Genomic DNA, 15,757 nt, shown 5'->3' on the forward strand with positions numbered 1-15,757 from the left:
TACAATTAAAAGTTCAATTAAATGCTGTTAAATTACACTGATTGGAAACAAAAAATAGGTAAATATTATATGGCCTTTATAATGATTGTGAGCACTGGTTGGTTCCTATATAAGAACCAATTTGCCTGTATGCTTAGGGTCACATGTGATATGGAATCTGAAGCATGATTGATTCAATATTACCTACTTCAAAGCACCTTTACTATTCATCAAATCTGTCACTGAATGAACCAATCATGATTAAGAAAGAAAACAAAGTTCTCATGGTCATAATTTTTTGGTTATGATTTTCGATGTTTGAAAATTAGGGCTAGAATGTGGACCAACAAGTTCTATTTCTTTATTTGGACACTGTGGGAATTCAAGAGGAAAAACTTAGAGCCAAAAGTGCAAATGGTTATTTAAAGACCTTGCAGGAGTTTGATAGGGTCTAAAAGGAGGAATAATATCACTCATGACAGTATGCACTTGTTTGTTATTCTGACTGAGGATTTGGAACAAAGGAATTCCAAGTCCTCAGACATCAGTTGAAAAAAATCACCTTGTTCGCAGAAGAATTCTATCATGAAGGGGCATTGGTAAGGTTAGGGTATGTGGATTTGTACTGTAAAGGAAAAAAACAAAGGGGTCCTCAGTCTACAGGCATCAGTTTGTGTGTATGTTTGTGTTCATCTGTGACACTTGCTTGGGTCCGTGATAACTCAACAACTGAGTGATGGAAATTTGTCATACTTGCTGTGTAGATGTATTATACTAATAAGGTGTGCCCTATTGGTTTTGGTGCTCATGACATGACTTAAAGAGGTTATAGGGTCAAATGTAAAAATATTTACATTGCAATAACTCACAACCTGAAATTGGATTGTAACCAAACTTGCAGGGAACCATATAGTGTCCATTGGGTTTTTGTTTGTATTATTCATTTATTTAACATGTTTAATAAAGAACAATACAAACAAAAACAATGGTAAGGAAGAAGTTTAGATGCACGTCTAAGATTTTTGTTGAAAATACTTCAATACAGTTATCATGTCAAAATGGTGATACTTGTCTGAGTACTTAGCTCTTCTAAGCATGCAATTAGAACTTATCTAATCTTTAATTTCATTTCATTTATATATATATTTGTTTTTTCTCAATATACGGTACATTGTATGTCATATAAACGTTTACAGATATGAAATTGAGTATAAAGAGGAAGGAAGTGATCTAAAAACCTGAAAGGCTTATCGAGTAGAGCCACTCCCTAAAGAAGGAAAATAATTAAGTTATCAGTGCTAACAATATAAACAAACTAAGATTTCTAAAAAGTATTATGGATCAATAATCACTTATGTAAACTTCACTTAATTGACGTTTAAAGGAACGTGGTGACTGAGAATCATTTTGTATATGATCATGATGATTAAGTAGATAATTCCAGCAAGTGTTTGCCCGATAACGTATACTCTGTTTACCCAGGTTACTATGGGGAAAAAGTCTATGTATGTGACCAGCCTGTCTTGTATTATAATCATGGATTTCCTTATTAACAGTGAATAAATTTTTACATGTGGGCGGATTATACCCATTAATAGAGCGATAAGCGAATGTAGCAAGATGAACTTTCACAAGGTCCGGTAATTTCAGCACTTAGCTTAAGTGAGGCAAATAATTTACTAGTATGATCGTTATAGTCGGCAGAAGATATATGTCGAATAGCCCTTTTTTGAAGTACAAAAAGTTTCTTAATGTTATAAGCAGCCGTGCCAGACCAAACTGTAATGCAATAAGTAAGGTGAGGATAAATTAAAGTAAAATATAGAACGAAGAATATGTTTTGGTAAGTAGTGCTTCAATTTGGAAAGAATCCCAACGCCTCGAGAAATATTTGTTGATATTGTAATTATGTGATCACGCCATGTCAGACCAGAATCAATAGTTACCCCTAGAAAAGTGGTAAAACACACTTTTTTTAGACTATTACCATGCATCTGTATGTCATACAGAATATTCCTATTCCTACCTTCATTGAAAACAACATATTTTGTCTTACCTACATTTAAAGAAAGTTTGTTAGCTGAAAACCAAGCATGAAATTCATCAAGCACATGACAAATTTTAGCCCTCATTTCCACAGGATCCAAGCCAGAGAAAAAAATATTAGTATCATCAGCGATTGATATGATAGTACAATTATCTGACACATGACAAATATCATTTACATATATTATAAAAAGCAAGGGCCCCAATATAGATCCTTGTGGAACCCCACAAACAACATTCATGCAATCAGAATCCGTATGAAGACAATTTGTAAATTGTTTTTTTTTTGATAAATAGCTTCTAATCCAGTCTAGTCCTGTGCCCCTTATGCCATAATGTGACAATTTCATAAACAAAATACGGTGATCAATTGTATCAAACGCTTTGGACAAGTCCAAGAATACACAGACGGAAATCCTATTATTATCTATGGCATCATACAATACATCCAAGGCCTCAGTCAAAGCAAGTTCGGTTGAGTGTCCTGGCCGATACCCATATTGACTTTTGAACATAATATCATGTTTACTGATAAAATTATAAATACGATTGTGAACTATTCTTTCAAAGATTTTAGAGAAGCCTGTTAGTACAAAAACTGGGCGATAATTACCTATAACATCGTGATCCCCTTCTTTGTAAACAGGGATAACTTTAGCAATTTTTATATGATCTGGGACAGCACCAGTTGCTAAGGATAAATTTATAATGTAAGAGGGTGAACAACGTAATGTAACACCTTTCTTAGTATTGAAGGCTTTATGCCATCGAAGCCGGCAGATTTATCTGGTTTCAAACAAGCAAGTGCAACTTTAAATACTTCACTCTCATTTGCAGGAGACATATAAAGGGTTGAAGGATTTGAATTTCTTTAGTAATGATTTGGATTAGTGTCACTATGAATATCTGACGCTAAGGTGGGCCCAACATTTATAAAGAAATCATTGAATGCGCTTGTAATCTGCTTAGGATCATTGGTTTTACCGTTGCCGACTTTCATCGTGTCGGGAATAGACGACTAACATTTTCTATTATGTAATACATCATTGATTATTGCCCAAGTACGTTTAGAATTGCCACTGCAACTATTGAACTTATCAGAATAATACTGAGTTTTCGAAATACGAATAATGTGGGTCAATTTATTACGGTAAGTACAAAACTTGTCGGAATTGTCCATATTGGGGTTTTTCAACATCTTGCGATGGAGTTTATTTTTACGTTCGATTGATTGTAAAATACCAGTTGTTATCCAAGGATGACGCTTTTTACGACGCTTTGAGTTACTGATATAAATATATGGAAAGCATTCATCATAAATATTTTGAAAAACTGTAATGAAATTGTAATAAGCTACGTTCACGTCCTCAATAGAACATATGAAATTCCAGTCGGTATTATGTATTAAATTATTAAAATACGTAGTATTCTTGTCGGAATAGTTCCTAGTGCGGTAGCCAGAATCAGATTTACTCTGCTCTACTGAAGTTTGAATGAAAACGGGGAAGTGGTCACTTATATTTGTTAGTAGTATGCCAGGCGTGATATCAGTAATATTGTTGGTGAATATATTGTCAATAAGTGAGGCCACGGTTCCACTTACTCGAGTAGGCTTGGAAATTGTAGGGAAAAAATTGTTTGAAAACACAGTGTTTAAGAAGTCAGAAGTTCCATTTTTTAGTAAATCAATATTAAAATCCCCCATGATATAACCATGTTTGTTCTCACTAGATATTAAATTGAGTATATTATTTATATATTCATTGAATGTAGATGTCAAACCCTGTGGAGGTCTATAGACTACTCCAACAATTATGTTATTCTTATTCATTGCTATTTCTATGAAAATGATTTCTATCGCCTCATTGAAAAAAGATATATCCTTTTTACAAACGTATAATTATTCGATATAAAAAGACCAACACCACCACCTCTCTTGCTATCCCTGTGATTTTCTATAAAAGTATATTGATCTATTTGTAACAAAGGTGATATTTGGTCACTTAACCACGTCTCACTGAAGCCAATTATTGAGAACTCATGATTAAGAAGGGAAAGAAAGTCAATTATTGAGTTGAAGTTTTTGTTTAGGCTACGACTGTTTGCATGAAACAGAGAGAATACATGAGGTTTACCAGTGAGTTGATTGAAGGAACCAATGTCAAAGTAGCGACAAAGACCTACAGGAACTTGTGAGTTTAGGTTTTGTGAGTCATAAAAATCAATATTCATGAACTGCGGACTTGGTCCATGTAGTGCCGCCAAAAAATCATTGGATTTGAAAGATTTTGAAAGGGCAAACCAGAGTCACAAGAATCACAAATCCAAGAATTACACCTATTACTGATACACCACGTATGCCGAAAAGTACCACAATTTTCACATTTAACCTTATTATACGTTTCACTTATGATAAGATTACAATTTTCACAAACTAACATCACCTGTTTTCGATCAGAGTGATAAAAAAGGAAGACAAAATGTACAAAAATATGTAAATGTATACATCCTTTGGAGTAATTATTGATTTACAGTGTCATTTTCCAGTGCCAAAGAGCTAGAGACGCTTCAAGTCATTCAGCCCCCAGATTCGTTTCGTAAACTCGGTGTTGTTCTTGCTTACCAGTGCGATGACTTTCCCATCGTGTGACCAGGCTGCTTTGACCAGGGTGGTGTTTTTCTTCGCCTGTAGTAGCTCTTGGTTCGCCTTCGTTAGGTCCTCCTGTATTACAAGGCGGGTGCCCTTCAATTTCCGCCTGTTCTTTATGCATAGTTCTCTGGTTTTGTAGTTCTGGAATTTGACGATTATTGCCCTGGGTTTACCCGGCTCTTTCTTACCGATCCGATGCGACCTATCAATGTCTGTTGGATTCAGGTTGAGTCCCAGATGCTGTGATGCGATCGAGGTCCATCATGATGACGTCAGTATTTTCGTTCGGCTTCTCCTCCACACCAAACACACGAATGCAGTTTCTTCGGGAGTACTGTTCCAGCTGGTTCAATTGGTTGGTTGAGTTTGTCTGTCAATTCCGAGATCTCGTCCTGCATGGTTTTCAGTTCTGAAGAAGTTTTCTCGGCTTCCACTTTGAGGTCATGTATTTTGCCAGAATTTATCTCGATCTGCTTCAAAAACTTATCCAGTTTTTATCCAGAGCTCGATCAATACAAGCTTGCAGCTTTAGCTCAAAATCTTGGCTTGCGATTACTGTTGTAACCACTTGAGTGACAATCTCTGAGATTTCCTTTTCTTTTGTGTTGGAGCGTGTAGACATTGTTAGGAATCACCGGACCGATTTATGTCGATAACTGTCCCACAGGACTCTGAGCGATGATAATTAGTCCAACGGCTTCGATTGACGACCTGTAGGATTCTGTAGTTTGGAGCTTTGGGCCGAGGTCCACTGTGCAGTAGTAGCAAAACACCGTAAGCTTAGGCTATGTTAGGATAACACTTTCACTTCAACATTCGTAGAGCAAAATTTCTGATGCAGTTCTGCAGCTCAAAACAGCCAGAAAATGATCAGATTTTCAGTTACGTCTTCCAAAGGCTCTATATAAGGGAGGATTCACATGATTTACCTTCCTCTTGATTGTGAGCTGATGAAAATTAGCGAAAATTTGCGAGTCTTGTCGTTTATCTCGATAGCGAGTCTTGTGTATTTTAAGGATGATTGTAGGCACAGAAAGAATGTTATTGTTTTAGACCATTATAATACACAGTTGCTAACAGATTGATGTCAGTGATACTTTTTTATTTGTCAGAGATGACCTTTCAAACAGGCTCAAAACACATATCAGGTCAGTTCCTGTGATGCTCAATAGGAAAACATAATGACTTTCATGGCTTAGAATAATATACAGTATTTAATCCTGAATAATATACAGTATTTAATCCTCTCTTTGTCCCTCCACTGTTTATCTCCTACCTCTCCTCTTCCCCTGATGGTTTTTTTCTTTCTTCTCTCCATCCCTTGTCTACTAATCCCCTTACATCTATCTCTTTGAGTTCACCATGCTCATTAACCTGTCTGTATTCTGTGTGTGTTTTCGTCAACTTGTCATTTAGCCTCTAAAGAAGATCCTGCTAGGATGGAAACGTCAGGCCAACTTACCTTTACACATTCTCTTACACTGGCTCTCTAGTGGATATAAGCAGTTTGCTAACAGTTTTATTTTAATTTAATTTTAATAATATATTTACTATAAATTACAAATCAGTAAAGGACAATTGATGTTGAATGTCCTTTATGTCTCCATTTATGTAGATAAAACAAACACTGGCTATAAGAATAACAATTCCTTTTGTTTAGGTTTGGTAGTGAGGTATTGCCCACGGTTTTTAAATTTTATGCCTTTCGTGGCTAAGGAATTTCCTCTTTCTTATAGTTACGGAGTAACAGTTTCTCTGTGAATGCGTTCTTTTTCTGTAAGAAATCAGTCTCATTGTTACAGAGACGTGCGTATCGTAATACTTCCCTTTTAATGAAGCCTTTAAAAGTGGCAAGTGGGTGTGCAGAGTTTCTGTCGAGGTATTGGAAGGTTTCCGTGGGTTTGGTGTAGACTTTGGTGTCTAATAACCCATTGGTTTCAAACCTTGGACCTTTGAAGATTTCCAAATATGTACCTCGGTGTGTGATATTTCTACCGTAAACTTTAAGAAGCGGTGAATATCATTCAACCTGTTTACTAGTTGTTCAAGTTTCTGATGTGTACCGTCGTAGAGCAATAGAATGTCATCTCTATAGCGGAGCCATTTTAAGATTTTATTATCTGTCGGTAAAATCTGGTTTTCAAGTCTATGCATGACGATATCGCAGATTTCCGGAGAGGCCTGGCTACCCATAGCGCAACCGATCTTTTGTAGATAGAATTGGTTATGGAACTCGAAACAGTTTCTTGTTAAGAAAAGTTCAATTAGTTTGCGCATGGGTATGGAAGATATATTATTTATTCCATATTCGCTTTTTTCCGCCTTTTCATAGACTTCTTGACATACTGTATCTAAAGCCTCCTCTTGGGGAGTATTGGTATACATGGCGACGACATCGAGTGTAGCAAGTACTAATGTTTTTGGTAGTGGGGTGGCTACCAAAATTTTTAGAATGTGATTTGTGTCTTTCACATAAGTGCTTTGTTTTAATACAATAGGAAGCAAGAAATAGTCCACAAATTCCGATATTTTTTGGGTCAGTGATCCGTTTCTGCTTATTATCGGTCTGCCGGCAAATTTTGAGTTAGCCGGGGGTGCTTTATGAATTTTTGGTAGCACATTTATGACCGGTGTGCGGATCTTGTGGCTATATGGTACCAAATACTCGAAGGTGCTTTTATCGATTTCTTTTGCAGAGAACATTTCTATTAGTGTTTCCTGGACTAAACTTTTAGTTTGAAATGTCAGATCACTTTCTAACTTTTCGTAGTGGTGACTAGCTAATTGCCTTTCAATTTCGGCTTGATAGTCTGAGTGATTCATTATAGCAATGCCTCTACCTTTATCGAAGGGTTTGACAATAATAGAGCGGTCGTTTTTAATTGCATTTAGTGCAAAAAGCTCCGCTTTGTGTGTGTTGCTATTGGCGTTTCGGATAGTAACACATGCTATTTCTGTTTGTGTTGCTTCCAAATAGTCCTCTAGGTTTTTACTAAAAGTCATGTTAGGTGACCATGTAGAGGGGAGACAAAATTTTGTAAACCCTTATTGCTTTTTGTTTTGCATGACGAAGCGGATTCTCATTTTTCTTTTTAGGTCTTTCAATGACTTGAGAAGATCACTTCGTTTAGGTTTTTCTGGAGTTGCTATGAACTTCAGACCTTTTCCCAGCGCAATAAACTCTATATTGGACATGTTTCTGTCTGATAGGTTCTTTACGAACTTTTTAAGTGTTTCAGCTTCTTTTCGAAGACATTGGGCTTTTGAGTGACTACTTGTAGTCTGTAGCTCCCTGTTGGTGGTGCAGAATTTTTCGGAGCTTTTAGTAGCTTTCACTGATCGGACATATTTGCGTTTTTTAGACAACGAGGAAAGGGGAAGAGAGAGAGAAAGTACATTTTGCATGTTGAAGGAGAGGAAGGTAGCTCTTTCTGAAAAATTTGGTGGCCCTAAAAAGAGCCGTTTTTATCGAGCAAACTCCTACGTCTACCTTTTGTAAGGTTGCTTTCTGTGATTTGCCTTTGGTCGGCGCGATACTCTGGATAAGCAGTGGATAAGCAGTTTGCTAACAGTTTTATTTTAATTTTAATAATATATTTACTATAAATTACAAATCAGTGAAGGACAATTGATGTTGAATGTCCTTTATGTCTCCATTTATGTAGATAAAACAAACACTGGCAATAAGAATAACAATAGATAGTGAGTGACATTTGTATTCAAGATTATCAATGTTAAAAACTAAAAACTTGCTATTCAGACATGTTTCACTCCACAGAAACAGTCTTTACTTCAACCATTAACCCCCTTTTTATAGATATCTAGAGCTTAAAGAAGTCTGTAATGTATGTGTGTGTGTAGCTTACAGTAACACAGAAACACAATATGAAATGGCCTACTGTAGTTTTGGTGGGCAATATGGAAATGGCCCTGCTTCCTTATCTTAGTTGACATGTCCCTTAGCTCTACAGGTCTGAGATATATTAGTTCTTAGGTCTTTAAATTTGCTTTTACCTATCCTCACTTTTTTGTTAACACATACTCAAGACATTGGAATATATGGTGCAGAAAATCCAGGAAGCAATGTATAGGCTACCACTGTAGTGCATAGTAAGGAAGAAGGAATCAGCTGTACTCTTGCTTATAGCAGTTAAAGTGTGTTTATTTAAAGGCTACTATAATATTACAGACATGAAAATATTATGAACACATTCTTGTGAAAAACAAATTTAATTACATACAATTTTAATAATCTAAATTAAAAGCTATAACATTAAGGTGGTTACATTCTGTGCATAAAGATAGAAATTTTGAACAGGCCATTGCTGCCATGAATCATATTAGATATCATATAATTACTAGAGTGAATTCAAAGAAGGATAATAGGCAGCCATGTGTGACATACAGTATTTTGTCAACACGAAGCCATGCATGGCTGTCTAGCGTGGTTGTCACTGCCAAAAGTTTGCAAGACAATTTGATATAAAAGCTTCTGTTGGATACAAGCCAGTTATCTTCATAAATCCAATTCATGCAGTAGACAGGAGTTGCTGACCTCTTTTATATAGAACTGAACAATATACTGTAGGACTACCAACTACTGTGTAACCACCTGTAAGAGTGTACATTGAGAGTACACATATTATCAAACATAGTATTTTCACTACTCATTTTTTTCAGTGATATTTGCTAAGTACCACTTAATTACTCTGCACCAACTTGATTGATTGGTCACTCATACTGAGATAATTTTCACTCTTCTGTTATTGTAGCATGTCCAGAGAACATGTGGAGTCCACCTGACTGTAATAATACATGTGAACCTTGTATCAACGGAGGAGTTTGCTCAGATTTAACTGGTGTGTGTCTTTGTCCTCCTGGATTCAGTGGAAAAAATTGTGAAAATAGTAAGTAATGTTGAATGCATGATTTCTACAATCGATTGTACGATTATTGTCAATAATCTGTAACTCCAGGAGTAAAGGACGGTCATTAATGATGACATTACACAAAAGTTAAGTTTGTGAGTTTGATTGCTGATTTGATTCCATCATTTCTTTCAATTAGCTGTTGCCAGAAGCCTTGTTCAAGTTAAGATTAGTTTCCTTCATAGATAATTAATAAACTCCCTAAGATTTACTCTTTGCCTTCTTCAGTGTCATGACAAGAGCATATGATGTATAGATATTGTACATGTAATACTTTTTAACTTAATTTGGTGCTTAATAACATGATGTTCCTGGCAGGAATTTGTTGGTCTCTTTGAGCCTCTGATGTGGGAGAGTTTGCCAGAAACCGTGTCGAAAGTTAAAGACATGTACTTGGTCAATATCTTCAATTTGCAGCCTACAGTTCAGATGGTATGAATTTGTTCGGTTGGATTGTGTTACTGACCAATTCTGACTCTGACATGTAATTGGATTATGAGTATTTCTTTAATCTTATCTCTTTATCCAGAGCATATTATAGGAATGCCTATGATGAGACTGAGTCACTGATCTGTTAGCTAATGTTATCCAGAAACAGGGCTGTAAAAAATGTTTTTTTCCCTGCAAGGAAGGTATAATTTCCCACGAACCATATAGCTGCGGAGCAGCCATTGCGCCGCTGTAGCGGCGCAGGGGGGTGTGCGAGGGGGGATGTGCCCCCCTCACAAGGTACAGATTTTTGAAAAATGAGGATGCAATTGGCGCCATTTGGTGCACCTTTTTGGCAATTTAAAACAACTTGCAATCGTTGAGACCAGTGCTAATTTGAACTTAAAAAGGTAATAAATATAATTTTTAAAACAAACTTGTTTAGTGTGTCAGTTTCTTGAGTTCTTACCTTGACAAAACTCAAAGTAGTCTCATCTCAAGCAATCACTCCAGTCTGATAATAATTTATTATACATCTATAACCCGGCTGTCACATTGTACCACATCAATTATTAATATGTAATGTAAACAAACATCGTAAAGTTATCCACTGATCTCTACACATCAGTGGAGCTGGAGCGAGCACGTGTATTTTAGCAATGGAGTGCGCGATGGATCCCATCAGTTTTTATGTACAGTGTGCCGCATGGCTTGGAGCAGAGAGATAAATTGGATATGGTTCACGATAAAAATAGAACAAATGAAATAAAAATCCTTCAAAGAGGACGCCCAGTATGCCTTTATTATTATATTGTGTTGGATCGATCAAACTGAGCAGACTTTACACTTCTTCAAATATTTCTGATAAAGACTAAATAAACGAAGCCATTTTGTATTTTTGTTGACGTGTGGGCCTACCCGACTACCCCTATCAATTTATCAAAGCGCACGAGAAAAAAACCACTCCTCACTTCACTCTCATTCACGTACAAATAATATCGAAACTTTTTAAAATGACAATCACATGTTGACAATCAGTGCATCACACTGCCTACGAAAAGTTCTGCATGCGCGCAATCTTTGTCACAATATAACGAGTAATGATGTGTTCCCAAACCACTCACAAGGGCAATGTCAATGTCACACTGACACCCACGGCACAGTGCGGGAAGGTTGCTGTAAAAAATTAGCCTGGCGGGAAATGTTTTGAACAACAATATTGCCATTCCACATTTTTAAAAATTTATATTGTATGTTAGAAAGTAAACGTTTTCTGTCGTATGAATTTGACTTCAGCTCAGTGTTCCCTCTAAGGTGCGGGATTCCCTTCAACTGACTCAGTAATCCCGCAAAGAAAAAATTTGTCTGCTGGAAATCCCCGCATTGTTTTCTTGCATAAGTTGCATTCTCGATTAGTTTATACTCAATACACAACGTATATACTTGACTGTATGGAGATAAAAACTCTGAAAATCAGTAGAGAAATAACCAATTGTGTACGAAAAGTAAGTTGGTACACCTTTCAAATTTTACGAAAGATCGAGCAAAACACTTTCGAAAAATTCACGCGAAACTGGCATATCGTCTTAAATGCAACTAATGTCATGTTAACAAGGCTCTAGTACACCCATTTATGAATAAACCGTAAGACCACATCTGGTGTTAAGCGGGGGAAAAAGAAAGTATATTCTAGAATTTCCAAAAATACGGAAAAAATAATATCCTACCATAGTTAAGTGCATATCAAATAGCCTAACCACCTTGTCGGTTACGGATCTCACGTAACTACAAAAACACAACTAACTGTATTTTGCGAAGTTGACGTTTTCTACAAGAACATGGAAACAATATTTAGCATTTAGTTAATCATGCCAAGTGGCCTAAAACAAGTTATTACAAGGTTCACTTTCATAATAAAGATGGCAATGGCTATAGGGGCCTTGATATCGTGATATGCGTGTATGTACGTATGGGCTGTGCCTCGTGTACTACATAAAACGTTCCTTGGAAACGTGCCAAAAAAAAATAAAGGTTAACCAACAGGTGTTAGACAGGGGAAGCGCTCACAGTTGTTTGGCAATGTACAGTAGCTGGGAAAATTCCCAGGTACTGCGCGAACACCGACGGGAAATCGGCAGTGTGTTCGCGGGAAATTGAACAAGGTTTTCCAACATTTGCTTGAGAGATTCAGCGGGCTTGCGGCGGCGATGCCATTAAGTGTATTAAATAATTATGATGCTATTTTGGGTTATTTTAAGTGAGAAATAAAGACACCCAGACACTAAAGTTAGTGTTTCTGATTTTTTATTTATAATTTTTTAAAATTTTATTTCCTCTTTGGCTCTTTCTCTAACCCTTTTTTTTTTTTTTTTTTGCTGCGTGTGAGATTTCCCGCGAGTTTTCAAGATTTCCCGGCAATGAGCTTCCCGTTTTGCCCTCTTTTTACAGGCCTGTCCAGAAATATACTATGCATTTACTCCTTTATCATGTTTTCATCAACAGTTCATGGCAGGAATGTCTTTGGTCAGAATGCTGAGTATAAATGTGATAATTCTAGTGATGACCATGCTGATGGATGTCAGGGTGCAATCATCTGTTATCCTGATCCTCTTGGCTGTTTCTGTCCTGCTGGCTATAAAGGACTAAACTGTACAGAAGGTATCAATACTACTTTGTTTATAAGAAAGTAAACAAACAGGTCCTTCAGTCTATTAGAATAGTCACCAGAACAATTTGCAAAGTAAGAGAAAGGCTGTAGAAGAAGACTCTATAACAATGAGGTCTTCCTTTCTTTGTATCATGTTTAAATTATTTTCCTGATGTATTTTTCAATTTGGAAACATTAACTTTAATCATATTAGTAAAACATATAAGAGCTGACAAAATATAGTGTTTACAACACTTTTGACATATATGTACAGTACTGATTTCGCTTAACTCCCGTTAAAATTCGTTGAAAGAAAAATAACCGAAATTCTTCGTTTTTCACCGAAATACCCCGATTTTTATCGATTTTTATCGTTTTTTATCGAATTTTATCGATTGGTTATCTCAGTCATTTCCTTTGTGGAATTTTCAACGGTACGTTGAAATTCTTTTTTAAACGAAATAGAAGGTCAATTTGTGGTTACGCGAAACGTCGGAAAACGCGTAACTTCGTTTATTAATATCATGTTAGACTTTAGTTCAGTCGTTTGAAAGAGGGAATATTTTCAAAAGCATTCTCATGCTTATATGAGTAATAACACTCAAAGAATCGTGTAATTAAACTGACGGGGGACGTTTTCTGACTGTGAACCCCAAACACAGTGACATAAGTCACTGTTCGCCAGGCCGTTAGAGGTTGCAGTCAAAGCTATGTACCACGAGGCACCCTTCCAAATAAGTTGAAGTTCTGTTTAACCATTTAAATAACAGTGAATGGACATATAAACTTGGTTTACTTGCAGAATACGAAAAATAGTTATTTCTAAGAGATGTAAATTTGGTTTTTTATGAGAGTTGAAGTATGAAACTTTGTTTCCGAGCGAAAACATGTTACTTGAAGCAAAATAAAGATGCCCCGCCCATTCTGCGAGGACGCTTCCATTTTTCAAAAAGGCGTTTTCTCTTTTTATTTTTTCTATTTTGTTTACATTTTAAACATGAAAATTATTTAAAAATATGTGAAGAACTTAGTAATGTACTGCAAACTATCTATAAAAAAAAACAGAAAAACGATGTTTTAGGCATGAATAATGTGTTCAATATAACTAAAGTAGTAGGCCAATAGTCATAAGCTCATGATAGTGTCGTCAATTCGTTTTCCCAGTTAATATTTGTGACATATATCACCCGTGTACATCGATCAATGGCATGTTGAAATCCCGTGTGAAAATATGTTGACCCCAAAAGACGCAAATGGTCGGTCTAGAAAGTACCGTCATAACATTAACAACACAAGGCCAGTTTGCTCTCTCAGGTCTGCACGTGTACAGCCATTTTTTTCACACATGGTATTATGCTGTGCATGCATTGCGGGCGGGATTGCGGCAAACATAAAAGAAAATGAATGAAAATGAAAAACTTACGATATTTTTCACAAATATTGATGCTTAGATAAGTGCTTCCTCACAATCAACGAGCCGCCTTAAAATTCGCTCCGCTAACGTAAAGCTTCTATATGGCTCATTCCGTGAACTTGGGTCAAGTGTGACACACAGTATATGTCACACTTTCTACAGCAATAGGTCAACTTTGTGCAAAGTGAAAACTTTTTCCAGCCCCATATTTTGGTAGTCACTTCATAGATATATATTGTGCTATGGCTAAATTTTACCAAATTGAACAATTAAAATAAAAAAAATGGAAAAAAAGTGTGGTGTCTCTTCTCTATTTACTGTGATTGTTGTGACAATAAATTAACTGAACATTTCAAGTACCCTGCAAGCGTTCAAGGAATGTCATATGGCTCAGAAACAAATGTAATATACATCCACATATATGTATTGTTTTAGTGCTGGAAGACAACACAGCTTACCTTCAACTACATTTTTAAATTATCATTGGTTATAGTGAAGTTTTCAGACGTAACAAATGGTGTCTCTGCCAAGTTTATCTTGTTACGTCGTGAAGAGGGTTACCTTATTTCGCAAAAAGGGACATAGGGTTTAATTTGCATCAAATGTTGTAAATCAGACATGAACTAAACATCATGAGTAGCGCTAAATTAATTGAGGTCACTTTTCACACTAAAATAAAAGATAAAACCTAAACACTTGTGGTTGGTGTCTACGACGTTCGTTACGCCGTGCGGGTAAATATGTTTAAAATATTCAATAACCCTCGATGAATAATGAACTTGACCTTTTCTTGTACATAAGTTGAATGGATAATTCATGTCGGTTCCGAGTATTCGCTGATTTCGAATCGATTTTAGGTATGCGAGAGGTGAAACTCATGGTGTCTCTATGTTACGTCCACAATGGTTGTTACACCGGTAACAGATACGGCAGGGAAAAAAAATAAACGTGATGTATTTTTTCCAAATGTATCAATAGATCAAGCTTCAAACTTGTCACCATGTTTCATTAGAACTTTGTGACATTTTGATAGCCGCAAGTAGTAACTAGAAGCCTATTTCGCCTTTTGCGAGGTTAATATGAACGGTGTCTTCTGATGACTGTTACGTCTGATACAGTGATAGTAAAGAAAATTTGATGTAGCTTATTACGGAATTTTATTTTGTTAGCAAGGCCCCATATGTATTTATCCCCCGATAAAACTGGTAGGTATTCACTGTTTAATCTAATCATTCATTTAGTATTTAGGGGAGAAATGTACAGATTCGATTTTTATCTCGCCGACGTAACCACTATGCAGTGTCTAATGTTACACCCGTAACGTTCGCGAGCTAATACTAGCCTAGCGTTATGTTAGGCTACATTGGAGACGCTTGGTCAAGCTAGCTACGCTGTAAATATGCAAGTCACGCTGTAAATATTATTCCAGCAACTCGGGTGAGTATTAAAATGATTGTTTTTTTTCTACGGCTATGTAGGATAACGTAGCCTTTATGTGACATTTTTTTCTTAGAAATTTCGTTAAGACTTAGGCTAGGGCCTAGTCAGTATTATTTTCCTATTCACGTTAGTACTGCATAGGCAATGTATCACGTTAGGCTATGAGCCCTCCTTTGATGGTAAGACTACTTTATTCAGTTGACATCAAGGGCGTAGGAACCGGG

General features: G+C 36.3%; 1 protein-coding gene across 1 annotated transcript in view; it reads left to right on the forward strand.

The window, feature by feature from the left end:
* The window catches only part of LOC139955788 (uncharacterized), a 491,243-nt gene that overhangs the window by 94,441 nt on the left and 381,045 nt on the right, over positions 1–15,757 (forward strand). Inside the window, exons 4-5 of the mRNA XM_071955163.1 lie at positions 9,448–9,582; positions 12,535–12,690. Of these exons, the coding sequence (XP_071811264.1) occupies positions 9,448–9,582; positions 12,535–12,690 (291 nt within the window). The remainder of the gene's footprint in view (positions 1–9,447; positions 9,583–12,534; positions 12,691–15,757) is intronic.

Source organism: Apostichopus japonicus, chromosome 2, assembly GCF_037975245.1.
Source record: "Apostichopus japonicus isolate 1M-3 chromosome 2, ASM3797524v1, whole genome shotgun sequence".
Classification (NCBI taxonomy): Eukaryota; Metazoa; Echinodermata; class Holothuroidea; order Aspidochirotida; family Stichopodidae; genus Apostichopus; species Apostichopus japonicus.